Below are 26,081 nucleotides of genomic sequence, written 5' to 3'. Positions count from 1 at the left end.
CCATACACTGTTTGGTGAGGGTACAAAATGGTGCAGCCACATTCTGTTGGAAGACAGTTTGGAAGCTTCTTACAAAACAAAATATACTCTTACCATATGATCCAGCAATCATGGTCCTCGGTATTTACCCAAAGGAATTAAAAACTTCTGTCCACATCAAAACCCCACACAGAGATGTTTAGGGCAGCTTTCGTCATAATTGCCCAAACTTGGAAGCAACGAAGATGTCCTTCAGTAGATGAATGGATACATAGACTGTGGTGTATCCAGACAATAGAATATTATTTATTCAGTGCTAAAAAGAAATGAGCTATGAAGCCATGAAGACATGGAGAAATTTTCAATGCACATTGCTAAGTGAAAGAAGCCAATCTGGAAAGGTCATGTACTATGATTCTAACTATAGGACATTGTGGAAAATGCAAAGCTATTAGAGACAGTAAAGAGATCCGTGGTTGCAGGCTGTAGGGGAGAGAGAAGTGAATAGGTGGAGCACAGAGGATTAGGGCAGTGAAAATACCCTGTGTATTACAAGGATGGGTATAGGTCATTATGTTTTTGTCCAAACCTGCAGCACATGCAACGCCAGGAGTGAGCTCTAAGATGAACTGTGAGCTTTGAATGATCATTGTATGTCAATATAGATTCTTCCTTGGTTTAAAAAAAAAAAAAGTACTTTCTAGTGAGTGATGTTGATGATGGGGGAGGCTATGTACGTGAAGGGGCAGGGATGTATGGGAAATCTCCGTACCTTCCTCTCAATTTTGGTGTAGATCTAAAACTGCTCTAAAAAAATAAAATTTTTTAAAAGATGAAATGAATGAAAATCGGCATGTGGTTTGTGCCCATCCAGCGATGAAAAAGAAAGAAAGAAAGAAAGAAGGAAAAAACAAACCAGCATTATGGACAACGTAACTACCCATGGGCTCCTGGGTCACAGAGCTGTCCCTTTATAGATTTAAATGAGTCCCAAAGGCTCCTCTTGTTGTCTCTTTGCCGCATACCTAGTCCCTTCCAACTGGATCTTTTCTCGAGACAGCAACCACTACAAGTAGGCTTTCTTCTTCAGCTTCGTGACATGAAATATTAGTCTGAATATAAGGCCCAAACACCGGAAACACTTAAGTCTTAATTATTTACATAGAGATTTTGCACTTAGATATTGTTCACAACAAATGTTTCATCCCAATTTCAGTGTTTCCCCATGAGCCATGACATTTTTGAAGGGCCTCCCTTTCCCACAGGTCAGTATTTCCTTCAGGAATGGTAGCCAATTAAATTTTATTAACCTAAGAAAAACCACCGGGAGAGCTTCCTTGTCCCTCAGCCGCTCAGCAAAAGTCACAGTGCATTCAAAAGCCAAATATATTTGATTATTGGATTATGCTTTCCTTTACATACCTGTTGCTTCCCATTGTGAATATTTAATAATTGACCTTCAGGATATCTGCAATATGAGCTTTCCAGCCTCTGCCTCCAGCTCTAAAGTCTGAATGACTTGGCCTTAAACATTTAACATCCTCCCACTTAAAAATCTTCTCCCTTTCAACCAGTTTCCTGCTACTCTGCCCTCAAGATAATTCTGTCAAAAAGAGTAAGAACTCTGAACTCTTCGAAGCCCTGTATTAATGTATGTATGTCATCTTTAGCATATCAGTCCAGGGAGTAACAGACTTAATATACCAACCTGAAACATTTTACCCCCTTCCCATTTTTTTTAAGTAATCTCTGCACCCAGTGTGGGGCTCGAACTGGCAACCCTGAGATCAAGAGTTGCAAGCTCTATTGACTGAGCCAGCCAGGTGTTCCCCCTATCCCGTTTCACTATATGCACTCCTATCCCTCCCCTCCACAAAAGACACAGAACAATGATCTAAACCTTTTCTTGTCAATAGTAGAATCATTTATATCATAACTATACAAATTTATTTAGGAACAGAGAGATTCCTTAGAATCTCAACATTTTCTTGGATATACAGTCTTTTTTCTTTTCTTTTCTTTTTTTTTTCCTAAAAAAAAGTTACCATTGCTGGAATGGCTTCATGTTGCTTCTCTACACACTGGCCCACAAAGAAGGAGACTAGAGATAATGTTCCCGAGAAGTCAACAAACATTCCCAGCTCATGTGGGAACTCTTCTTGTGGAAGCTAGCACAGTATTTCACACTTTGGCATTTTTTTTCCTTTCTTTCTCTTTTTTTAAAAAGGAGATAAAATATTACAGAGATATCTTCAAAATTCACACCTGAGTTAAACATTTTGCTGGAAAATTCCACATGAAGGAGGGAAGGTAGCTGCAAACACAGGAAGGGGCTATATATACAGGGAATCTGCCAACATAATCGTTACATGTTTGCTTTTGTGTTCCTCCTCCTCCAGCAGGGGGAAGGGAGAGAGGACCAGATAAGGACAAGGAAGGAGAGAAGGAATTAACACTCCTGAACTCTGGAGCAGGTGTAGCACACAGAAGAGCACCTGTGGGCAGAGAAATGCGCCCAGGGGACTGAGGGTGGCTTGGCCTTCTGTTAAAAGGAGGGAACCTGGAGAAGGCCATCATGAGTGGATTCAGTTCTAGAAAAGGGGTCGGGGCTACAAAAAACCTGGAATGAAATGAAGATTCAGTCGGAAAGGTTTGCTCAACAGAAAGCATCCAGGATTTGGTGGAGACATCAGATTCCAATCTTTTCACAGAATTTAGAGATTGGTTCAGCGATTGTGGCCAAGTTCGGAGTCAAGCCATAATCTCTTCCTCTGGTTGTTTGGCATACTAGTCAAACCGCTGTCCCCAGAAGCCCATGGATGAGTTGGAAAATAATGACAAGGTGTCCTTGCTCGGAAAGACGACTGCCACAGGGAAGCCATGGGAAGTATTTAGAGCTAGAGGGTTGGAGCACGGGGAAAGAAGGTGAAAACGGGTAACACCTTGGGGAGAGGGGGAATGTGTTTCAAGAGCACTGGGAGCCAGCGCATGGTTTAGTCACAGTTTGGATCTCTGGAGGCCCTCACACCTGAAGAACCAAGAGCTTGGGATGGCAGTGGGGATTCTCTTCCACTCTTCTGACAGTAATCTGTCCATTCAGAGAGGGCATGATTCCCTTCCTTCCGGGGGGGCATACAGGGCCAGGTGGATTCCGAAAAACTTTTTGGTCTCAGTGGAGGTAGGTGGGATGATTCCATCGGTACCAAGATCTGGAAGGAAGGAAAAGCAAGTCAACCGTAAAGCTGCTAATGGTTTGAGGGAAGAGGCAAATGGGCAGTGAACTCCTAACAGGGGTATGGGGTTTCTTTCTGGGGGTCATGAAAACATTCTGGAATTGGATTTTGATGATGGTTATATAAAATTGTGAAGACACTAAAATCCAGGCGTGGCACGTTTTAGATGGTAATTTTTATGGTGTGTGAATTCTATCTCAAAACATTTTTAAAAAACATACATTATATAGGTTTTTCCTTCTTTTTTTGGTGGGAGTGGTTGAGGAGTCCCAATATTTTACGCTGTGTACCTGTGGGCTGGTAAGAGCTGGCTGCCTTGCTGAATGGCCTGGTTTTGGTCAAGTGGATTAATCTCTTCCCACAAGGTAACCGTCTAACTTTCAAATCTCTGCTTTGTTCTGAGTCAGGGAAGACTCCCTCAAGGTACCTGCTCTGAGAATAGCTTTTAGAGCAAACTCTTGGGCCCCCGAGGCTGCTGCCCTCACTGCCTCACCGGCAGGAGCTCGAGATGGGGAGCAGCAAAACTTCCTCTCTCCTTCTGTCAGCCACACGGGCAGCTCCAGCTCACAGGCTCACATCAGAACACCCCGAGAACAGGGTTCCTGTCAGGAAGTGGAGCGCTCCCAAGCCCACTGAAGGACCTGGTCCTTTCTAATAGGAGCGTTCGGAAATTTCCACCCTCCCAGTGAGGATGGAAATTTTGGCTTTGTTGACATCAGCTCCTTGCCAGGACTGCTCACTGGCCGAAGCTTCTCTTTAAAGCCCACTCCCTAGGGATATGGTCCAGCCTGGTTCTCCATACAGCCCCCCACCCCTACTCGTCTCCCCACTCCCCTTTCCAGTCCTGTGACTAAGCTTTCTTTTCAGAGGTATGGACCCAACATCTCACATGTCCCTTGACCCTGCTAGAATGTCACGGTACTCTCTCCTCCACCTTACCCCGAAGAGTTAAAACTGGAGGAGCTCACTGCCGCTTTGGAGTTATTTTGAGATGCAGTGGGGCTGTTGGCGTGGAGTCCCGAGCCAGGAGACGAAGGCCTGCTGTTGTTCCCCGGGGAACAGGATGACGTTACTGAGGATGAACAGAGGCAAAAACAAGGGGAAAATAATGCTGCTGGGTCCTGGGACCTCCTGACATGGCCCTCAGACATGTCTCCCCAGAGAACCCCCACTCCTCCCTGTGTCCCACCCATCTGCCCACTCCGGGGACATTAGCTTCAACACCCGGCCCCAGAGGGCTCTCATCATAAATCCTCTTCCCAGCACAGGCCCTGGAGAACGGTGTGGCTGGTTCTGCAGGTCCAAGACTTGCCAAATGCAGAAGGACAGATGCCAAAATCATCCTACTCCAGGACACACCCTGGGCTGGGCATAGGTAGCCCCAGACCAAGAGATGGGAGGGGCCAAGAACAAGGGCTCTCGGAAAGGAGGGGAGGAGGGAGAGAGAGAACACTGAACGGAGGAAGGAAAGAGAATCTGAGAGCATGGCCTCTCCGGTGTGCCCATTTCCACAAAAAAGATGCACAGTCTTCTAGAAAGAGCACAGCCAGGAGAGAGGAGACCCAAGTCTTGGTTCCTGGCCATTCACTAACCCTGGCCTGTGGCGCCTTGTTTCACTTCCCCAAAATGCATTTTTGTCTTCTGGAAATGGCAGATTTGGATTCTCATTTTTGGATTTCCCAAACAGTGTTCTGTGAGTAAGGTGACAGCTTACTATCCAAGCAAGCCAAGAGACTTTGAGGAGTGGGAAGCTGGGCTCTCCATCATTAGGTCAGGACAAGAGGCAGACACTGGGACTGTTCTGGGCACATCCAGACAGATGGTCACCTTCCTCATTCTTTGAAAGGTTCTACGTACTTTTTGAAAAGTAGAGTTCTACAGGAAACTGGCTCGGAAGACCTTGCCTTCCTTCAGCTCCTTCAGGGCTGTGAAGTGCACTCTGGTGCGGAGAAGTATGGCAAATGAGACAGAAAGCAGACGTTTTCAACTTGGCTTCTTCAGCATTTCCCAAACTTACTCGATGGTGGAACCCTTCTTTCCTAGCACAGATTTTCATAGCCTTCGAAAGATGTTTAAGGAATGCTGACCTAAGCAGTTATTGTTCACCTTGACTGTCCCCCTGTTGAAAGGGCTTCGGGAGCTATTCAGAAACCCCACGGCAAAGCTCACCTGTTCCAGGCATGGTGCTGTGGACAGGAGGGACAGAGAGGGGACCCAGAGATCCAGAGGGAGAGACCTGAAAGGCAACAGAAGCTTGTAAATGTCTGTGTCTGCTCCCTTCTCCGAACTTGAGTGCTTCTCCCAGGGTGCTGGGCCCCCAGAGTACAGACAGCAGGGCTCAGCTTTCTTGATGACTGCTTTGTTCCAAACCTACACTCCATCCCACTTCCACAAGAAGGCTTCTGGACCATGTGCAGCATCAGCTCCAGCTCCGGCCTGCTCTGGCAGGGACCTGCTGCTGACACCAGGCCCTGTCCTCCCTGCTGTGGCCCCTGGCAAGGCTCTTCAGCTTGGCCGGGCGAGGCTGCGGTGCTGAGTGCTGGGTGACAAGAGGCGCCACCTCTGGACTCCTGCTGGGGCAGACACTATCCATTGGCTAGATGTTCTCCAGTCTCCAGTCCTTTTTTTTTTTTTTTTTTTAAATAAAAGATCCCTTTGCTCAGGGCAGCAGAGCCCAGCTCTGACAACCCTGTTTGTTCCAGGCTTCTCAGTCTGATACAGGAAAGGACCCTCCACTCCCCAGAAAAAAACTGGAGGGGGAGGCTGAACTTTGGATGCTGAAACTGTTCATTTGGCCCTGGAGACCTCACAGCATCAACAACTCTGAGATTGGGAAGGGACTTAAGAGGATTCAGTTTAAACCCTTTCGATTACTACCTTAGCACAACCTAGAACAAGATGTAATAGAAAGAATGGACTTGGGGGCCCAACAGATCGAGGGGTGAGACCCTGATTTCACCATAATGCTCCATGTGACTTTGGGCAAGTGACCTAACCCCACTGAGATCTGTTTTTTTCATCCATGAAACAGAGGTAATACCTCCCTTATATTTCCTTTCAATTAAGATTTAATAAGATAATGTCCATAAAGCTTCCAATTCAACGCCTGGCAAAGAGTGCCAGGTTTGTTAAATGCTCGTTCCCTTCCTCCCTGAAGGAAGCCGTCCACCGTCTCGACACTGTCCTCTTCTTCATTTGAGCTGGAGTCGTCGTACCTCGCCTCCCCTTCTTTCTTCTCACGCCGATAGGAGAAGGTCCGATCTATGTTTTCAAGGGACGCTGGAAGAAGTTCTGCTTGGGGGAGCTGGGATTCCTCCCCTCCCTGGTTTGGATCATCCCTTCCCAACAGGATGAAGCATGTACTCATTTCCCAACTAATCAGCTACAGTTCTCTTGTCTTCACTTACCTGCCCGTTTACAGTACCTCCTCAGTAGGCAGGGGGCCCACGAAGGGTGGGGACAGGTGTGAGGCCCCGTGGTAAGAGATGTTATCAACCATCTCTCTCCCTCTCCTCCTCCTCCTCCCCTCCCTACTGGCACACCCGTGACATTTGTTGTTGTTTTAAAATAAATAATGCATTTAGTCACTGTGACCAGCTTCTTCTGTTTCCTTCTGGAGGTAGGCTACACATATGTAAGAAGATATATATATCTTGGTAAAAATGGCTCCCCCTTTTTAATTGTTTATATAAATGGTAGCATTCTGCCCACAGTGGTTGGTACCATTTCACTCTTTTTTTTTTTTTTTTTTTGGCTTAACTGTATATCCTGGAGATCATTTCATATCAGAGCAGAAGAAACTATGTCCTAGTCCCAAGGAGGCTGTCCCCAGGAGACCTGAGGAGAAGCAGAGTCAGAACACTTTGTCTCTCTGCTTCCTTCATAACATCACGAGCATGAACGGTCATTACTTATTTAACATCTTTTTCCGGAACTAAGCTGCTGGCTTCCCAGGGGCAGCATGATGCCTGTGACTTTCTACTACCATGTCTGCTACCGTGCCTGGAACTTTGCAGGTGCTCAATCAATACGTGTTGCCTGAACGATGAGAAGGAATCAGGCCCCTGCCCAGCTCCTTTATGCTTCCCACCGCTTTTCTCCATGTGGGTGTCCTGGGTTGGGGTTGAACCAAAATGAGAACCTACCTCCCCTAGCCCCGTGTTTAAAGATTTCAATGCTCCTCCACCATGGTTCCATTTCCTTAATGCACCTGACATAACCTCACCCCCACCCCGCCCAGCATTCCACCCTCCTCATTTCCCCTCCCTGGGTTCCAGCCCATTCCAGCCTGCTACTCTTCCACTTTCCACCCTGCCCAGCCTCAGGGCCTTCACAGACACTCTTTCCTCTGCCTGGAATGTTATTCCCTGCACTCTCTCCTCCCTGTGCACCCCCAACCCCATGACTGTCTACTTATGCTTCTGCCATTAGAGCATCATTCCTTGGCAAAGCCCCTGACACCCTGGCCTACGTTAGATCCTCTAAATCCTGCATCTCCTCTGGAGATTTCATCCCAGAGAGCCTTTGTTCAATGTCTGCTTTCCCTGCCAGACTGCCAGCAGAGAGATCTCAGGCATCCTGTGTACCACCGTGTCCCGGTGCCAAACATTTGGTTGGTATGCAATAAATATTTAAGAAAGGAACCGTGAATGAGTATCGTGTTGCCTCCAACTTCAAATTTTCAGTGGTTCCCTAGAGCTGGCAGGGTAATTTAGTATCTGTGGCCCATTGTGAGCCAGCCCTCATCAACCCCTCTCAGTCCCTAAGCCTTCGCTTCAGCCAGATGGAAGTGCTTGTGATTCTCCCAATGCAGCATGTTGTTTTGTAATTCCGTGCCTTCTCACAGATGGTTCCTCCAGCCTGGGGTGCTGTTCTCACTAACTTCTAATTTGTTCTGCAAACAGATTAGGGGGTGAGCCCTCCCAGACCCCATTCTGATTAGAATGGTTTTGATCCGTGTTCTTCTGAACTCCCAGAGCCCTCCTAGAGGGGTTCACTGCCTCTTCACATCTTCACCGCCATGTCTTGCCTCTTCTGGAGACTCCTTCTTAGTGTCTTCCCTTGATCCTCCTCCTGTACCTGTCCCTCAGATGCTGGTGATCCCTAAGGTTAAGATCTAGACTTTTCTCTTGGCTCCTTTGTGCAAACTCCATAACTGAGCTCCTCCTCCCCCAAGATTTCAACCACCACCTTATGCTTATGACTCCCCGATCCATGTCTCCATCTTAATCTTCTCTCCTGACCTTCAGACCCATAATTCCAGGTACCCAAGGACATTCCCACTTGGGTGTCCCACAGGCTTCACTGTACCTTATAAGGATATAAAGAACAGGAATCATCACTTCCTCCTACTCCCAAATCAGCTCGTCCCCTTGTGTTTGCTTGTCACATCAATAGCATAACTCCTGCCCCATCAGCCCAATCTGAATGCCAAGAGTCAGCTGAGAGTACTCCCTTTCCTTCATCATTCTCCCTGCCCCTCACCCAATCTCCCATTCATTACCCAAGACCTAATAAGTCTACCTTCTAATTATCTCTTGAGTCTCTCCCAGCCCCTCATTCTTACCTGCTAGCTTTGTTTCGGCCCTCAATACATCTCTCCTGGATAATCGCAGACATATCCTTGCTGGTTTCCCTACACAGTCTTGTGTCTCTCAAACCACCTTTTACGCTGCAGGCACATCTGATGGTGCCAATGGTCTGCTCAAAAACCTTCAGACTCCTCTAAGGCTTCACAGTCCTTAGCATTGCTCATAGTCACCTCAGTCTGGCCTTGCTCGTCTGTCCAGCCTCATCTTTCAACATCCCTCACAGGACAGGTGGTTACCTACAGTTCCAGGGACGTGTCATATATTCATTCTCTCTGCTCCATCCTACGGTTCCCATACTTTCTCGCATGAGAACTCCACCCCACCCTTATTTGCCTCTTCACTCCTTGTCCTTTTAGACTCAGCTCAGGTATTAATTATCTCCTTGGGGAAGCCTTCTCTAACCACCACCTTGCAAGGCTTTGTTCCCTGCAACTCCTAAGTTCTCCTCGAGAAATTATCATGTGGTTTATCATTTGTTTATTTGTCTGTCTCCTCTGCTAGGTGGTGAGATCCTCCGGGACATGGGACAGATTTGTGTACCCTCAGCACTCTACATGAAGATCAATATATGGTAGGTGGTCAATGAATGTTTGGTGAAAGAATGAACAATGGTGTCATTTGTATGAGACACCCCAGACAAGGCTGAATTTCTCCCATCTTTGAGTGCTGGAAGATTTGAGGACAATGTCATTGTCCTCAATTCCCTTAACCTTACAACCTTATCATCCCCAAGGATGAAGAAGAACCTTCCCACCTCTATCCTCCAGGCACCACCTCTCCCTGGATGGAGAAGATATTTCCTACTTCCAGGTCTCCCTAAATTGCAGATTATTCCCAGCCCTAACCTCTCCCCAACCTCCAGAATCATTGATACTACTGTCTACTAGGCATTTCATTTCTCTTGGATGCTTAGATGAGTGTCCAGCTTAAGCTGACCAGTTCCAAATTTTTAGTCTTTTCCCTTATACTTGTACTTCTGACATTCTTTATCACCTTAAAAAAAAAAAAATGGCAACACCTTGACCAGTTGCTCAGGCCAAAACCCTTGAAGCCACTTTGGGCTCATCTCTTGTGTTCCGTATCTGAGCTGTCAGCACATCTTGCTGGCTCCATGGCTGAAGTGTATTTGGAATCCAACCACTTCTCATCTCCACTGTGGCTACCGTCTTAGCCTAAGCTACCTCTGTGCACAGCCTGGTTATTGTGTTTCCTCACCTGTGTCCTGCTTCTAGATTATTCTCCACATGGCAGCCCACCTCAGCCAGCTCAGACTTCTCCACTCCCAGCTCTCCAGTGGCTTACTTCATCCAAACTCAAAGCCAAGGTCCTTTCAGTGACCTCCATGAGCTTTGGGTGGTCTGCTCTGTGTTACTCCTCTGACTTTCCCTCCCATTCTCTCCTCCTTCCTCACCCTGCCCCAGCCACACTGGCTTCCTTCTCTTCCTCAAACATGTCAGGTCTTTTTACTTGCTGGTCCCTCTGCCTGGAACACCCTTTGTTCTAGATAGTTCTTTCCTTTTCAACACTTTGGGCTCCACTCAAATGTCACCTGACCAGGGAGGGCCTCTCTGACCTCTGTGTTAAAAAGGCATCTCTCCACAGTTACTTTCAATCCCCTTACCCTTCTTTATTCTCCTTTATATGCTGTAGATTTTATAGGCAGCATCTTTCTGCTTATTTATTTATTTATGGCATGCCACTTGCATCTCCTGACTGCCATCTTCCCCAGGATGGTGTCCTCCAGGCACCATTCCTGTCCCTCCCCCTCGTGCCTGGTGGCAGCTTGGTTCCCGGCACTCACCAGGCGGGAGTTGTAGATGGGTGATTTGATGGGTGTGGTCACAGGGCAGTTGATCCTCTTTTCCTTCTGACGTCGGTTGCAGAACCAGACTCTGACCACCTCCTTCTCCATGGACAGCTGCTCTGCAATCATGGAGATCTCCTCTGAGCTGGGTTTGGGGTTCTATAGACACCAAAGGGATAGAATGTGGTCAGGAGGAAAAGGGAAGAGGGTCAAGAATCGGGGATGGGGGCTGGATGTTCCAAGGAAACAAGATAGAACAAGAGATGGACCGAATAGCATCAGACCTAGGAAGGAATACTGGCTTTATCAGTTACTGTGTATCCTTAGAAAACTGCCTTAACCTCTCTGAGCCTCAGTCTTACACCTATGAAGTGAGAATAATATCTACTGGAGAGGATCGCTGTGAGGATAAAACGAGAAAGGGTGTGTCAACTGTCCAGCGTAGGGCCTGCCACAGAGCAGAGGAGCCATCAACGTTCTCCCCTTCTGTCACTTCTCCCTTCAGAAGTTTTGAAAAGAGGAGTCTGCTGCTGAGTTGTGCAGGGCAGGCAGAATCCCAAAACCCATGTTCCCCTCATGCCCTGATATCCCTTTCTTGTGTTACAACTTCCTGTCCTACCTCAAAATAGGAAAAAATAAAGACAAAGCATGTGGATCCATCGAGACTGTGGGGATAATATATATATAAAATATCTATTATATTATACATTAAATATCATCTATTAATATAATGTGTATATCATATATCAATATAATAATGTTTATATTATATATATTAAACACTCTCTTATTCCAACCTCTCCTTCCACCCAATCTTTGATCTCAGCCCCTTTCTCTCCTTCCTCTAGCCCCCTCCCTTGCTCAAGAAACCTAATCAGCAGGAAAAGCCTGCTCTTGTCATCCTGCCAGCAGGAAGCAGCCATCGAATCCTTGAGCGAGATGTCCTGGCGGATCTGCTGGAGCGGGCAGCAGTCTTGGAGGCCCCGGGCACACAACGTTAAATGAGGCCAATGGCACATCCTCTAGGGCCCTGTGTGGTGTGAACCGAGGCTCTGGAAGCTGGTACCTGAGGGATCTCAACTAGAAGCTGTTTCGACGCACCTGTTTCCCCCTCTTCCCTTCTCCAGCTCCCACGGGGCACGCAGCTGGTGTTATCAGCTGCCACATACTGGCTCAGGAATATGCTTCTGCTACACATTCAATCAAACGTACGTATAACATGATGACAAGCATTTACACACATGTGGAGGAGACAAAGAGAAGGAAAGACATGTAGATGCCATTTAATGGCAGGTTTTTTTCTTTCTACTTCCCTGGGTTTTCCTAATTGTTCACAATGAGCATTTACTACATATAAATTTTAAAAATATATAAATCAATGCATAGAAAGTAAAGAATTCCAGATGGTAACTATACTTATCATGATGAGCACTTTGTAAGGTATAAAACTGTGGAATCCCTGTCGTACACCTGAAACATAATATAGTACATCAACTATACGTCAACTATACTTAAAGGAAAAAGAAAAAATTTATATACAGTGGTCTGGCTTTGCCACAGCTGGATCCAGAGATCCACCCTCTTCTGGGACCCCAGATGTCATCCCTTAAGGCTCCCAGTGAGAGGGACATTAGGCCCCCCCAAAAATGTCAGGGCAAGAGGGGTCTGTGGGGAAAGAAGTCGCCGGCAGTCCCCTTCATGGGCATACATAGGGGGCAGCAGAGGGTGTGTGTGCTTGCTTTCCGACCCTTTCCCAGGGCAGGGGTGTGCCCAGGGGCCTGAGTGTGTCCACTCATCCAACCGTGTACATCAGCCCACCCGCTCCAACCCGGAGGAGCCGCTCACATCTTGAAATCTCTTCTCCAGAGTCAGGCGGATGTTGGTCTCGATGCTGGTCCGTTTCTTCCTCTTCCTACCGAACACCTCACCGAGGCTGGGGAAAGAGCTGGGGGTGTTCATCGAGGGCTCTGATGGAGAGGTTTCTGTCGGGAGGCGGAAAGGCAAAGGAAGCTCAGAGAAGGGAACACATTGGCTGGGCCAGGCTCTGTGTTCACGGCCTTGAGGTCCCGCCTTGAGGTCCCACCCCGCTTCCCGGTGAGCTGCGCACTGCGCAGTGGCTCTTTCAGGACCCACCCCTCCCCCAGCAGGGGAACCGGGACAGGCCAAGCGTCCTGCTTCTGCTCAGAGCTCTGAGTGAAGGTCCTCCACGACTCCCACGCCAGCGCCTCCCGTGTTTGCGGTCATGGTTCAGGGACACTTGGCCATCAGTGGCATGGGTAGGTGTGAGTGCGTGCAGGCAGAGATCCTACAAGGAACACTCATGAGTCTGTCTTTTTCCCAGGGATGCCTGGATGTGAATACTGAGTAAAATGGGAAATGGTGTTTGCAGCTAAAAGCAGTGGCACTTGGTGGCAGAATGTGGCGTCGAAATCACTTTCTTTTCAGCGTTTAAGTGTTGGAGCCGAGGGAGGACCAATGGGCCGGGATACCCCTCACGAAGGACACAGGCATCAGGGAGGGGGTCACACTAGAAATGAACGATAAGGTCCCTTCCCAGTGATCCTCAGCGCCTCTGGTCATCTATCTCACTTTGGTGCCCTGAGGAGAGCTGCCTAAGGGACAACCTGTCTGGGGCAGCTTCCTTGCCCCTCCCCCATTCCACATGGAGGGACTTCTGAGGGGGTAACCCCTTTGGCTGCTTATTCACCCTGCCTTTCCTCTCCACAGTAACCACTCATCCACGCTTATCTACTGACCAGAGCCCGGCCTGGCACAGGCTCTCTCTACCTTCTCTCTCGACCTACACCACTGGTTCTCAACCGGGGCGATTTTGTGCCCCCCAAGCCCCCCAGCAGGTATTTGGCAGTATTGGGAGACATTTGTGCACGTCTTAGTGGGAGGCAGGTGCTGCTGGCATCTGGGGGTAAAGACCAAAGATAACTGCTAAATACCATGGAGTCCAGAGGACAGCTTCCTACAACAAAGAATGCCCTGGCCCGCGAAATCCATAGTGCCATGCGGAAGCCCTGTTCCACACTGCCCCACCACACCAAACTCATCTGTCCAGTGTTCACGTACTTTGCCCTTGACCCCAGGAACGCCTCCCAGGCCACCCTGCGGACTGAATCCAGCCAACCTCACTCCTGCTGGAAGCTTTCCCTACTTGTCTAGCTCACCAAACTCCCTGCTTTCTGAAGTCCTACTCAAGACGACCCAGACAAAGGGCTTGTGTTGTGACTATGGCCTCCCCTTCTCCTCCATGAGAGCCTGGAGGACCCACGTTTCTATATTCCTAACCAAGACATGGTCCAGAGAGCAAGGTGGGTAACTGTTCACTCTGGAGAGCTGCCCTAAAGTCTAGACTGGGTGGGTCTCTCGTGGAGAAAGGAATGGGGCCAAGTTTTCATGACCTAATGCCATGTCCTCCAAAGGACATGTCAGCTGACATTTCCATCTCTACTTGCCTGTCTACCATGTCTTATTTCTCAAATGGTTCCAGACTCAGGAGGAGAAAGAGTCTTACACAGTGACTGCCTCAAGCCCCGACACAGACAGGTCCCTGGCCCCCTCCCAGCAGAACCATCTAGGGTACCAGCAGCCCTTGTGTCCCTGCCACCTACCTGCGTCATGCAACCACTTCTCTAGCAGCGGCTTGAGTTTGCACATGTTCTTAAAGCTCAGATTGAGGGCTTCAAATCGCGAGATGGTGGTCTGACTGAAGTCATTGCCGTACAGCTTTCCCATTGCCAACCCCACATCTCCCTGCACACGGGGATCGAGAGGGAGGAGCTGGAGACACAGGCTTCTTCTCTTCTTTGTCCCACCATCCTAGCATCAACCACGCACGCAGAGAACCTTCAAGCACCCGCCCATCACCTCTTGGCTCCTTTCCAGGTGTTTTCCCTCTCAGAGGGAGAATTTGGTTCATTTCCTGCCCCAGACTCCGAGTGGGTCACGGCCATGCGCCTAACACCTTGCCTGGCTCTCATTCCTCCCCTGTCCGCCACAGTGTCCTCCGCTTCCTTACCCTTGACAACTGTGCCCTATTCCCTGGAACTCAGGGACACGACGGGCTTGCCCCAAATACACCGAACCTCAGGTTGTTCCTGAAACGTACACCCGGGAAGCCCCGTCTCCCCTCACTCAACCCAGTTCCTTCTGGCTCCCTGCAAACCAGACCTGAGTGAAGCCCAGCTTAATGCGCCTCTGCTTGAAGGTCTTGGCAAACTTCTCCAGCTCTTCCAGATCACTGGGCTCGTCAGCCCCTCCAGAGCTGGGTAGATGCTTGGGCACTGGGAGATGTGGGGACGCTTCCAGATGAGGTTCTAAAGAAGATCCTGGCAACCCTGGGCGCCCAATTGCCTAAGAGGGAACACATACGGAACAGATCCACAAATAGTCAACCGATCAAATGGCGTTTTCTGGAATAGTGTACTAACAGACCCACTTAGAGGATAACAGACCCCTGGGTACACTTGATACCTATTTTGTCAGTGGTGTGGAAGGGGAACCGAGGATTTCTATGAAGGGACAGCAAATAGCTAGAATAGCTGGGTAGAAACAGTAGGAATGCAAGACAGGGAGGTGGCCTTTCTGGGTTTTAGGCTATGACTCATTGTTTGACTCTGAGCAGGTAACTTCCTTCTTTCAGTTTTCCACCATAAAAGGAGCTAGCAGGTTTGTTTACAAAGATTCCAAAAACAAATCTCAGAATGGGACAGGGGGAGAAAGGTTGTTTGCCTTGCCTGTTCTTTTCCAAAAAGGGAAGTAACAGGCATTCAATAGGTGTTGACTGAAGATAACAGAGGACATCTGAGACTTGTTATATTAATAGAATTTCCATAGAATTTTAAACTCCTGTGACTGCCAGTATACTTTTAACCCATCCTTTTCCTTCATGAGAGTGTTTTTTTTGTAGTTGTTTGTTTTTAAATCAGAGGTATTCCAGTGCCATCTGAATATACCTGGATCTCATTTATGGTTGTCAGGAGAGAGTCTTCCTTCCGTTTATTTTCATAGAGAAATGGACCCTAAAACCTAGAGTCCATGTTGTGCCCTTTTGGGACCAGGAGTGACATCCACCACTTCACAAGGAGCAGAACACACACCAAGGGGGCCAGGCATCCTGTCCAGTCCCCGGGCCACTGACCACATGGACAACTTGGTCCACGTCAGCCCTCTTCTCTCCCCTTCCCAGCTGACTCTTTTCCTAGACTGGGGTTAACTTTCCCCCTTCTCTCCTCCAGGACATGCAGATTTACCACTCAGATGGGCATCCTTAAAAGGAGACAGGGAAAAGGACCAGAGAGAACTGAAGGACTCCTTTCCCTGGTGAAGGATCTTTTAGAAGAGGATGATTCCGAAGCCTCATGGATTTGATCCTGTTTTGCAGGGAAAAGCGTCAGCCCTCCTGAGACTTCCTTTTCCTTGATTCATTTGTTCTTTGATCCGACAAGTACTGAGTTCTTTGCTAGAGCTTATTCTCCCTCCCTTTCACATCCAATCAGATGCCATGTTGCATTCCTTCAAATGCCCCAAACATCTCCCCATTCGCCCCCTCCTCTACTCTCACTGCCACGACCCTAAGCAAGTCCCTTGTTACTGATGACGATCTTAATAACCTTCTGAACAGCTTCTTTGCTTCTTAATATTTTAAGATGTGAGAGTGGATCTTAGGCCCACGTAAGATCTCTTCTAGACCTAAGTCTATGATGAGATTCTGAGTCCTCGGGGAGTGGAAGAGTTCAGGACTCCGGCATCCCCATTCCTACCGGCCACTAGATGGCAACCTCTCCCCTTCCAGATGCCTTCCCTGGCCTCTCTAACCCTCTAGAGCCAGGGCCCTGAGTGATCCATGGGGGATCTTTGCATGGAGAAGGGACCCTGGGGCTCTGCAGTTTGTTCCCCGCAAATCTGCACGTCTGTCCCTCGAGCTGTGCCGGTTATTAACTGCACGGGGACACCCAGATGAGGGGAGGAGAGGCAGGTCCCGTCCGGCTCCCGCTGCTCTTAGCAAGTCACACACCTGGCACGAGGCTTCCTCGGCCAGAGGAACCAGCTGGCAACCAGGCGCTGGGTGGAAACAGGGCAGCCCAGCAAGCTGCCCCTCTCGCAGATGGCAGAACTCCCGACCCGCACACATGCACACTGCAGGAGGCAGTCTAGTGCAGTGGGTCTCAAGAGGGACCCAGAGGTGAGAGACTGTGTCCTTGTGGTCTTGGGACATCAGGCCTGTGGGACTCCAGTCTTCTACCTGGGGCTTGAGAGCACTCGTGGCAGGGCTGGCGGTCCCTGTGGCCGCCCTGGAAAGTTGGCAGACCCCTGGTCCTAATGGAGTGAGTGAAGCCAGGGCCCGATCGGGGCCGGAGTGGAGGGCCTGCACTGTGGAGGAGGAGAGCCCAGGAGCGGACATCTCTGGGCTTTAATTCTGGCTTCCCAGGTGATAGAGGGTCAGTCACTTCTCATGGCCGTGGCTTGCATTCCCCACGTGTAAGCAGGGATAATCCCTTGCTAGTCCCTGTTCCCAGAGGGGTAAGTGCCCCCCATCCAGGGGGGTGGGGGAAAACCACTGAGCTGCTCTGTCAAGAGCTGAGGCATCCCTGGAGGAAACAGGAACAATGTGGTTGTTTACCTGGGACGCCAGGCCAGGCCCAGTCTGCGGGAGGAGGAGAGAGCTTTGTTGCTGTGGAAAGGGGAGAAGATTTGGCTGCAGACCTGGGTGAAAGGGGAGGGACAAAGGAACAAACAAATAAAATCCAGGCCATCTGAAAGACGTGCTCCACAGCTCTGGAACCAAGATAACTGTCCCCACCCCCTCTGACCTCATCAGGTCCCTCAACCCACCCCAAGCCCCGTGAACAGGGCCCCCACAGCCACGGCGCTGGCATTGCCACACACAGGTGGAGGTGAATGAGACACGGGGTAAATATGTAAACAGGATCCCCAAACCAGTCCTTCTGCCTGCCCGCGAGCCTGGATTGGTGCAGCATGGGTTGAGGAGGCTCAGGGCAACCTACTCTGGGATCTGATAACCAGGGCTGAAGAAATCCGACTGGGAAGGAAAGGCAGCTGGAGCGGAGGAGCTGGTGAGTTCCATTGTGCCTGCAGAAGGAGGCTGCGAAGGCCCGAGCAAGTCTGCAAGGATGCCAGACCAAGTGGATGTGGCCAGAAGGCTGCACTGGCCAGGGGCTCTTGGCAGAATGAGGACATTTTATACTCGGGAGGAAAGGCAGAGAGAGAAGGGAAGACCAGGGGCCAAGCCTCTGGAAGCTCTGTCTGGTGGTATGGCCTCTCCCTGCTCCTTGTGCTGCCTGAGGACCGTTCTCTCCTTCCCTCTCCGAGAAAATGGTCCATGAAGGGCTCTGTCTGGTTGTAGGTCATGACAGTGGCCTCCCTCTAGGAAGGACCACAGCTGGGAGCTCTTGCTCTCATGGCGGAAATGGAGCCATCAAGTGACCAAAGCAGACAATGGGACAGGTCACCCCAATCACTGAGCACAAACCCGAACCTTAGGTCTCTGTTGTCGCTAAGCTGCTCTGGGCCACTGATGTACAGAGCTGCTGATGCCGACCTTTATGCTCCCCAGTCTGTAAAAGTCAGGGCTTAATATTTCCTTATTAAAATACACAAAAAGCTCTTATAAGGAGCTCTGAACTGGGAGTAAAATGCTTGAATACTAATAGTAATCTAACATGTATATTGCATTTTGAAATGCATAAAGCCTTTTCATATGCATTATTTTAAATAACCCCCAATAACCTTGTGAGGTAGAATTTTACTCTTATTCTATTTTTTACTATTTTTTTAAAGATTTTATTTATTTATTTGTTAGAGAGAGAGAGTGTGAGCACAGGCAGACAGAGTGGTAGGCAGAGGCAGAGGGAGAAGTAGGCTCCCCGCCGAGCAAGGAGCCCAATATGGGACTCGATCCCAGGACGCTGGGATCATGACCTGAGCCGAAAGCAGCTGCTTAACCAACTGAGCCACCCAGGCGTCCCTATTTTTTACTATTATTCCATTTTGTTTCGTTTTACTCTATTTTTATTCAGAGAGGTTAGGTTAACTTTCCCAAGGACACACAGCTAGTAAGTGATTTTTAAAATTAAGAAAAAAAATTTAACCAATGAGTTTTCTGACTCCAAATTTTGGGGGGTTTTGTTTGTTTATTTGTTCTTCCCCTTGCACCATACACTGCCCTCTTTGGTTATATGTCTATGTCTGGGCCATTTTGATATCACTGTCTTTTAAAGACGAATGGAATTAACTGTTACCTTCTCTTTCCTATTCTAGGAGCATGATAGACATTGCTTGGCTAAAATAGATATGTAAAGGTTCAAGTACGTTCTTATTCGTCATTATAAAAATGTTCTGAGATGCCGTGGAGCCTAGGGATAGGGACTGTAATTTGGGCAAGTGCTAGGGACGGAAGACAGAGTTGGATTCTGGATTTCCAAAACCTCTACCTGGGATTCATACACTGGTGGAAAACTCCTACTTCCTCCATCCCTCGGGCTTTGGTTGGTAGAGATGAGAGAGGCAGCACAAGGCAATGGCCAAGAACACAGGTTTCAGACAAATTATTATGGAACTTTATTATGTCACCGGAGACATAGTATGGCTATCTACTGCACGAGGTGATTTTGAAAAATTTCAGGAAAATCACTCATCAGAGCTCCTGGCATATTATGCTCAAGAAATACTAGCTGTTATTATGAATATTCTAATCTGTTTGCTCTTGGTCAAGGAGACCTTCTCTGGTAGTAATTTCCCTGCCAAAGAACACCTGAAAATCCCCCCTATAACCTCTGGGTGGCGCTGCAGCTCTACCCAGACAGTCACAGCCAGCTTTTCAGAGATGAAGGATTTCCAAGGAACCGGGACAGGCGGGCTCCGCAGATCCCCAGGAACTCCTCCTTCCCATACCGCCTCCCCTGCCCGTGCCCCCAGCTCCTGGCTACCTTGTACCCCAGTCCGTACTGACCAGGAAATTGAGGGAGATGAGAGGGAGAAGCAGAGAAGGTTCCTCTGCCTGGAGGGGCAATGGTGGGATCCCTTCCCCTGGCGCTGAAGTAGATGAGCTGATCTTTAAGTCAGAGGGGTAAGCCACTCACCCCATGCCCCACACTTGGGCTCCCTCAGCCAGCAAGCAGGGACGGCATGTTGCTGGACTTGGCCGGTGTGGGAGGCGCCAGCCAGGGTTCTTACCTTGCTGCCCAGATTGGGTCTGAGATAGCAGGAACTGGGATACAGACTGTAGGTGGCCAGGAACGAGCACAAGCTGCTGGAGCGGATGGAGGGAGGTCATGTCCTGCATGCGGGGGGTCGGGGGGGGGGGACACACACAAATATCACGGAATTTACATGCCAGGGATGCTGGCTCCCTCTTCCTGTTGCTCATCTGTCCCATGGGGTCTCCAGACTCAGAGACTTTGTTGGCAGTGACCTTGCCTTATGCCTCTGTGTAGCTCAAGTGCCTGGCACGTAGTAGCTATTCCATTAATGCTGGCATTGTTATAGCTCCTGTGCCCGGCCAAGCAATGCCTTGCAGCCCATCATAGTTAAACTTTGCTTTATTATTTAATTTCTGTGTCTGTCAGTCTCCCCTCCCCACTAGACTGTAAATGTCAGAAACACAGGCTGAGGATTACCCATCTCTCAGAGCTTCGCCCTAGAAATGACAGGTAATCCCAATCGTCCAATTTTGTATGTTTTAATCTCATGTCACTTGACTATGCTGAAAGTCCTATCTTGGCCATTTCCTGGGCCTGAACCTCTCCTGGAGGAAGGAGCAAGTTATCAGGTTCTTAGTACAACCAATTTGACTAGACAGAAAGTCCATGATCCCCGAGTTTCTCCCTCCAGCTCCCACAGTGGAGATACCAATCCCAATGCCTGGGGCATCCAGACCCCCAGGGCTCGGTGCACAAAGATGAAGAAGAGAGGAACGGATGCTCATTTTAATCTTAAATCTTTCTAGAAAAGGGGTGGTATTTCTTCCCCCAGATAATCCAGAGCAAGAGGGGGGCTGGCCACAGGGACATCCGCCCTCTCAGACATTTGTCGTTACTGTTTTAGGGTGCCTCCTTCTTCCCCCAACAGCACTCTGTTCTGGTTTGGCTTTGTTGCAAAAGCTTGAGGGAGGAGAGTGGGCTCACTGGAGACGGAACCACTCTATGTCTGTAGCAGTGGCTGTCATCACAGGGCTCCCCCGAAGTGGCCAGCAGACACCAGCCCCATCACTGCTAGGTCCATTGTTTTGGCAGGATCAGCTCTCTTTTGTCCCAGGGAGGTAGAGGTAGCCAGGCTTCCCCTTTAAGAGTGTTATCCTGTCTTCTCATCCCCACCCCAGGCCTTCATCCCTTCTTCACATTTCCTGTCGGGTGGTTTTGCAGACCAATCTAGATTCACTGAGAGCCAGGTCTAGAGGTGAGACATGTTGCAAAAGGCTTCAGTTAAACTCACTGGCCCGCTGAGACTATCTGGGCTCCCTGACATGGGCTGGCATTTACCCCGGACATTTGGTTTCCAGGCATCATCGTGGCTCCTTGACTGAGGTGGCATGGCCGATGCGAGAGGGTCTGCTGCAGGGAGTCGCCAAGGTCCTCAGTTTTAATCTGAAAGTGGAGGCAGGAGGAGAGCATCAGTTCTGGGCCTCCCCCCCCCGGACCCCCAGCAGGAAGAAAGGGAGGCTTGGAGAAGGTCAAGGTGATGAGTGATGAGCCCAGAGAGTGCAAAGCTAGCTGGGTGCCTAGGGGGTTGCAGCTTGATAGTCCTGCCTGCCTGTGTCCTTCAGCGGCTAAGAGAGAGGCGAGTGGCACTCTGGAGGAGCAGTCTGTAAGCAGGTGGGGAGGGGTTCACAGATCGATCCGCCCCTAGTACCGGTTCGGCGGGCTGTGCCGGTGGAGAGGGCAGCTTACCCTCTCCCTCCATGAGATGAGAAAAAATAAGTATATTGCAATGACTATAAACATTTCTGTTGAGTTCTGAGTTGATGTTCTTTTTTTTCCCCCCTTGGCGGAGATGTTAGAATTTCCTTTGTGAAATGACACTGATCCTAAATGGGATTTGATTTGATTTTTGTTTATTTTTTATTATTTTTCTTTCGTCATCTCTAGACCCAATGTGGGGCTCAAACTCACAACCCTGAGATCAGGAGTCATATGTGTCTCTGACGAGCTAGCCGGGCACCCCCTAAACAGTATTTTAAAAATTCCCCACCTCACGGAGTGCGCGGGGGCTCAGTCAGTTGAGCGTCTGACTCTTGGTTTCCCTTCACGTCATGATCTCATGGGTGGTGGGATCAAGTGTCCGTGTCAGGCTCCACACTCAGTGTGGAAACTGCTTGAGATTGTCTCTCTCCCTCTCCTCTGCTCTTCCCCCTGCTTGTACTCTCTCTCTCTCTTTCAAATAAATAAATCTTTAAAAACAAGAATAAAAATAAATTAAAATGTCCCACTTTATTTAAAAAAAAAAATGGCGACCCTTTATCAATCTTCCCCATACTGTATTTTGTTTTTCTGGTCCACAAAATCCCAAAGTCTGGGAGCCAGTTTCCCCTCTATCCCCTTTCCCTTGTTTTCCACAGTTACCCATCTTCTGTGTGCTCAGCTGCTTCTGCCGCCCGCCCTCCTCACCCATGTGGCTTTGGTGACAGTCTTTGCCTGTCTCCCTACAGGTGGGGACATGTCTCTCTCACAGTCACTCACTACTGCAGTTGCAGCCCAAAGGGCCTGCGATGGCTTCTAAACCCTCTCTAGCCTCCCTCCACCACCAAGCACCCACCTGTGGGTTTCCCAGGTGTCCCAGGCACACCATTTGTGCCCACCCCTCCTCCCACCCAGAGAACAACTACCCTCTGGCAGCTTTTCGGGAAGTCCGCTGGGGAGAGGGGAGCCAAGTGACTGAATTCATATAATATGACAAAGACCATAGGATCTAGACCATATCTTTTAAAATACACTGGGGAGACCCTCTGATGGAAATTCTTGGCCACAGATGTCCTGCTTAAACTACTTTCTTGGTCTACACTGGGAATGTCACTGACATCCTAGAATCTCTCCTGTCTTAGTTTAACCCAAGTTAAAGGTCCAGGTGAAGCTACATTTGTGCTTCATCACTGCAGAGAAATGGTCTTTGGATCACAAAAGGAAGATTTCCCTTTGGCTGGAGAGCTAGGAAGATCCTACTGAGTGACGTCAGAGACCAAGAAAAGAACTAGTGTCCTAAATGCGGTGCGTTGCACACAGTGGGAACTTATGTGAGTTAATTGAATAAAAGACACAAAGAGAACCCATCCTTCTATAGTCTCCAGCAGGATCCAGTCAGGAGAACATGGAGCAGGGAGCTAGACCCTGCTTCCAAGTCCTAACCTGGAGTTTAGCTTGCTAGGTAACCTCCAACCATCTTTTAGCCTGTAGGAGACTCACTTTCTCCCATCTGTTATGACTCTAGATGATCTTTCTCTCTTCCAGTCCTAAGACGGAATTACAAGTTCTAGTTCCCCGGGGCATCAGGCAGACTTGTCTGGCCCAGGTTGCTGTGAAGTTCTTAGGTAAAGCGCACCTACACAGCACCAACAAGCCAGGGTTACACCAAATTTGGTAAGAGGGGGCTTCTTTCAGGGACCATCTGTCCAAATCCCTCCTCTCTTCTCTCACCTAAAGAGACCTGTTCTGGAGCCTTGGAAGCAGAGAGGAGGAAGGGAAAGCAACCGGAAGTAGCGCAGTGAGGGGCAGAGAGTTGAGACTTTCTGAAAAACTCTGAAGACTTGGCCACGCAGGAGGGATTTCCAAGACAGCTCCCATCCCTACCCCCAGTGCCCCTCAGCTCTTCCCACCCACGCTTGGCATCTCCATCTAAGAAGCTCTGGTGTCCTAGTTCTTCCCCTAGAAATTAGAGTTTTCACATCCTAGATTCCAGGGAAACATTTGTTAGCAGGTTTAAAAAAGCTAGGAATAGATGATAAGACCACTTATTTAAAACCACCACCAACCACCACCGCCACCCTTAAGATTGGCTCGAAGAGATTTTACTGAAGCAAAGCCTTTGGGGGCCGGCCTCCCCTCCCTGCATCTCCCTTCTAGAGCCCTCTCCCACCCCCCAGCACATCCCTTATCTCAGCGGGGAGGGGGTGTGGAGGGGGGTGAGGATAGGTGAGGCGGGATGGAGGAAGGGGGACAGGGAGAACACTGAGCATTGGAGCCAAAGCCACGCCCGTGGAACCACCTGGGGCGGCTTGGCATGGTGCCAGCTCCAAGGCAAGTGGCAGGGTTCCTTTATAGACTCGTTATGTGCAATGGAGATAAGAAGGTGCAGCTATGACAGAGCTCAAAAACATGTGCTTTGCCTCCAACCTGTGTGCTATCTGTTAGAATCAGTGCCAGGTCTTCCTGCAACACTTAATTTCAGAAACCAGCGCCATCATAAAAGAAAACGCACCCTTTCATCTGCTTCCTGGATCACTTGCCCTCCAAACTCTTTTAGGGGCACGGCCGACCTCCCAGTTCTGAAAATGAAGCGGCTGATAGCAGAAATTCCCTTTGGGTGTTCATCTGGGGCGTTCTGACAATCCCCCCCCACCTCAACGCTCCAACTCATGTGTCATTCTCCTGACTTTCTGTTTCACCAACATTTTTCTTCTTTCATTTTTCATACTTCATTAGCCTTTGGGTGTGAGCTGCTGACAGTAACCCCCAAAGAGAAGAGTCCTACGCAAACCAAATCCAGAGACACTAAAGGAGATTTCCTTTTTCGAGGACAAGTTCTAAAACCTCTGTTCTGGTAGGTGGCTGTCGGAAGGGGAGGAAGGGAGGAAAGGCGCATTCAGGGCTCTTCTAGCCTTCAGCACACTCTGACAATTCTCTAAGAGTCCACAGGCTGAGAAACTCCGAAATTAAGGAACAAAAGCCCTTCCCAAATCAAAAAATCCCTTTCACTGCTGTTGAATGGAAAAGATTGGAGCCTTTCCAGGCAACTGGGTGTTGGCTGTGGATCTGGATGGTGAGATAGAGAGGCTTCTGTTGGAATCCCATTGACTTCTAATGTGAGAACCTGAGGCAAATTGGGTGAAAATCCAATTTCCCCCTTACTTGTGAAAACCCAACAAAACCCACAGCCTGCCTGGAATCGGGAAGACTGTCTCCAGGGTCCCCCAGGTTCTTCTCACGTCAATGAAATCTCTCTCCAGGCCCTGCTCGGAACGGGCTAATCCCATGGGGGGACATGGGCTGCCACAGAGGACCTCATCCTGTCCCGGCCACTGACCATCCTGTCCCGGCCACTGACATCCTGTCCACGTATTAGATGAGGTTTGTTAGTTCGGGATTTTCTCTGCCCACTGCGCGGTGCACAAGTATTACCCTGAGTCTTGGGCTGTTGACCAGGGAGGTAAAAAGTCATCACATGTGATTAGCTTTTCTAAGCCCAGTGAACTCCCTGACATCATCTGCTTGAGAAAGCAGTAGCCTCCTTCTGGGAGGAGAGAGCCCCTCTAAGGAGCTAGAAGCCTTCAGACATTCCTACTTGGTTTCTCCTCCCAGCTGGGCAGGGGTGTAGGGACGAGTATTTACCTTCCCATCTCATGGAGGCCCAGAGAGCTTCAGAGATGGTTATAAAGTTACATAACAAGACACTGGCAAAAGGCCCTTAAGGGAATGATCCTCTGACTCTCTCCTGGTGCTCTTTCTACAAAACAGTGCGGCAGACATCCCAGGGAGAGGAGACAGCACGGACTGTGGGTGATGGCAAGGGTAGTAGTGTTCTGGCCCAGACAACCCCGCACCTCCTTATGAACCATCTGTTTTGGGGTCATGTGATGGGGCAAGGGGGTGCTGGGGTACCCCTCCCTAGCCCCTCCCATGACAGTTTCACATGGTTCTCTCTGGGGGAAACAGCCCAACGCTAATGAACAGATCACTGGCGATGCAGACGATCAAAGCTGTTGTCTTGGTTGCATAACTCGTTTGTGGAAAGTGTTTCATAAACATTTCACAAGAAGGAGAATTTCAAAGCGTGAACATCTCCCAACCTGCCTTCAATTACAGGCAAGACTTTTTTTTTTTTTTCTTTCTCCCCCCGTTCTACACTTCTCCCGAGCAGTAAGGAAGAGTTTCTGTTTTGTAACTGATGTATAAAGGGTTGGCAGCGCACACGTTGCTCATGAAAATATCCTGAGAATATATTTCAAGTGGTGGAAGGGGGCAGGCAGGTAACTCATCTCTGTGAACAAGGCTTAGATTCCCCCAGGAGATGTTGGCTGTATCTTCGCTTGGGAGACTCTCCTCTTTCCGTAGTTGTTGGTTGTTCCCTGGGAGTCCAAGACTCCTGCCTCTTCAGAGGCCTCTGGGAAGTGCCTGGGGAGATGGCCTCGCCCATTCCCTGGTCTCTAGTCAGACCTACAACAGACCGGCCTAGATGCACCTTTGCCCATGGACACTGGGATCTTCTGCCTGACCGCATCAAACTTCTAGACAAAGG

The 26,081-nt window shown here is 49.2% G+C and overlaps 1 protein-coding gene across 3 annotated transcripts in view; it reads right to left on the bottom strand.

The window, feature by feature from the left end:
- Positions 1 to 1,888: 1,888 nt before the first annotated feature.
- Positions 1,889 to 26,081, bottom strand: part of POU2F3 (POU class 2 homeobox 3) — a 104,593-nt gene continuing 80,400 nt past the window's right edge. For all 3 annotated transcript variants that reach the window (XM_047692140.1, XM_047692137.1, XM_047692138.1), the window contains 10 exons: positions 21,116 to 21,220; positions 19,812 to 19,914; positions 17,239 to 17,321; positions 14,787 to 14,969; positions 14,228 to 14,369; positions 12,453 to 12,589; positions 10,605 to 10,766; positions 5,382 to 5,448; positions 4,152 to 4,284; positions 1,889 to 3,188 (listed from right to left, as the gene is read on the bottom strand). In XM_047692140.1, coding sequence (XP_047548096.1) covers positions 3,149 to 3,188; positions 4,152 to 4,284; positions 5,382 to 5,448; positions 10,605 to 10,766; positions 12,453 to 12,589; positions 14,228 to 14,369; positions 14,787 to 14,969; positions 17,239 to 17,321; positions 19,812 to 19,914; positions 21,116 to 21,220 — 1,155 coding nt within the window. In that variant the 3' untranslated portion in view covers positions 1,889 to 3,148. The remainder of the gene's footprint in view (positions 3,189 to 4,151; positions 4,285 to 5,381; positions 5,449 to 10,604; positions 10,767 to 12,452; positions 12,590 to 14,227; positions 14,370 to 14,786; positions 14,970 to 17,238; positions 17,322 to 19,811; positions 19,915 to 21,115; positions 21,221 to 26,081) is intronic.

Source organism: Lutra lutra, chromosome 10, assembly GCF_902655055.1.
Source record: "Lutra lutra chromosome 10, mLutLut1.2, whole genome shotgun sequence".
NCBI classification, from domain to species: Eukaryota; Metazoa; Chordata; class Mammalia; order Carnivora; family Mustelidae; genus Lutra; species Lutra lutra.
The sequence above is the reverse complement of the archived record's forward strand: the minus strand, read 5'-3'. Positions and strand labels throughout refer to the sequence as shown.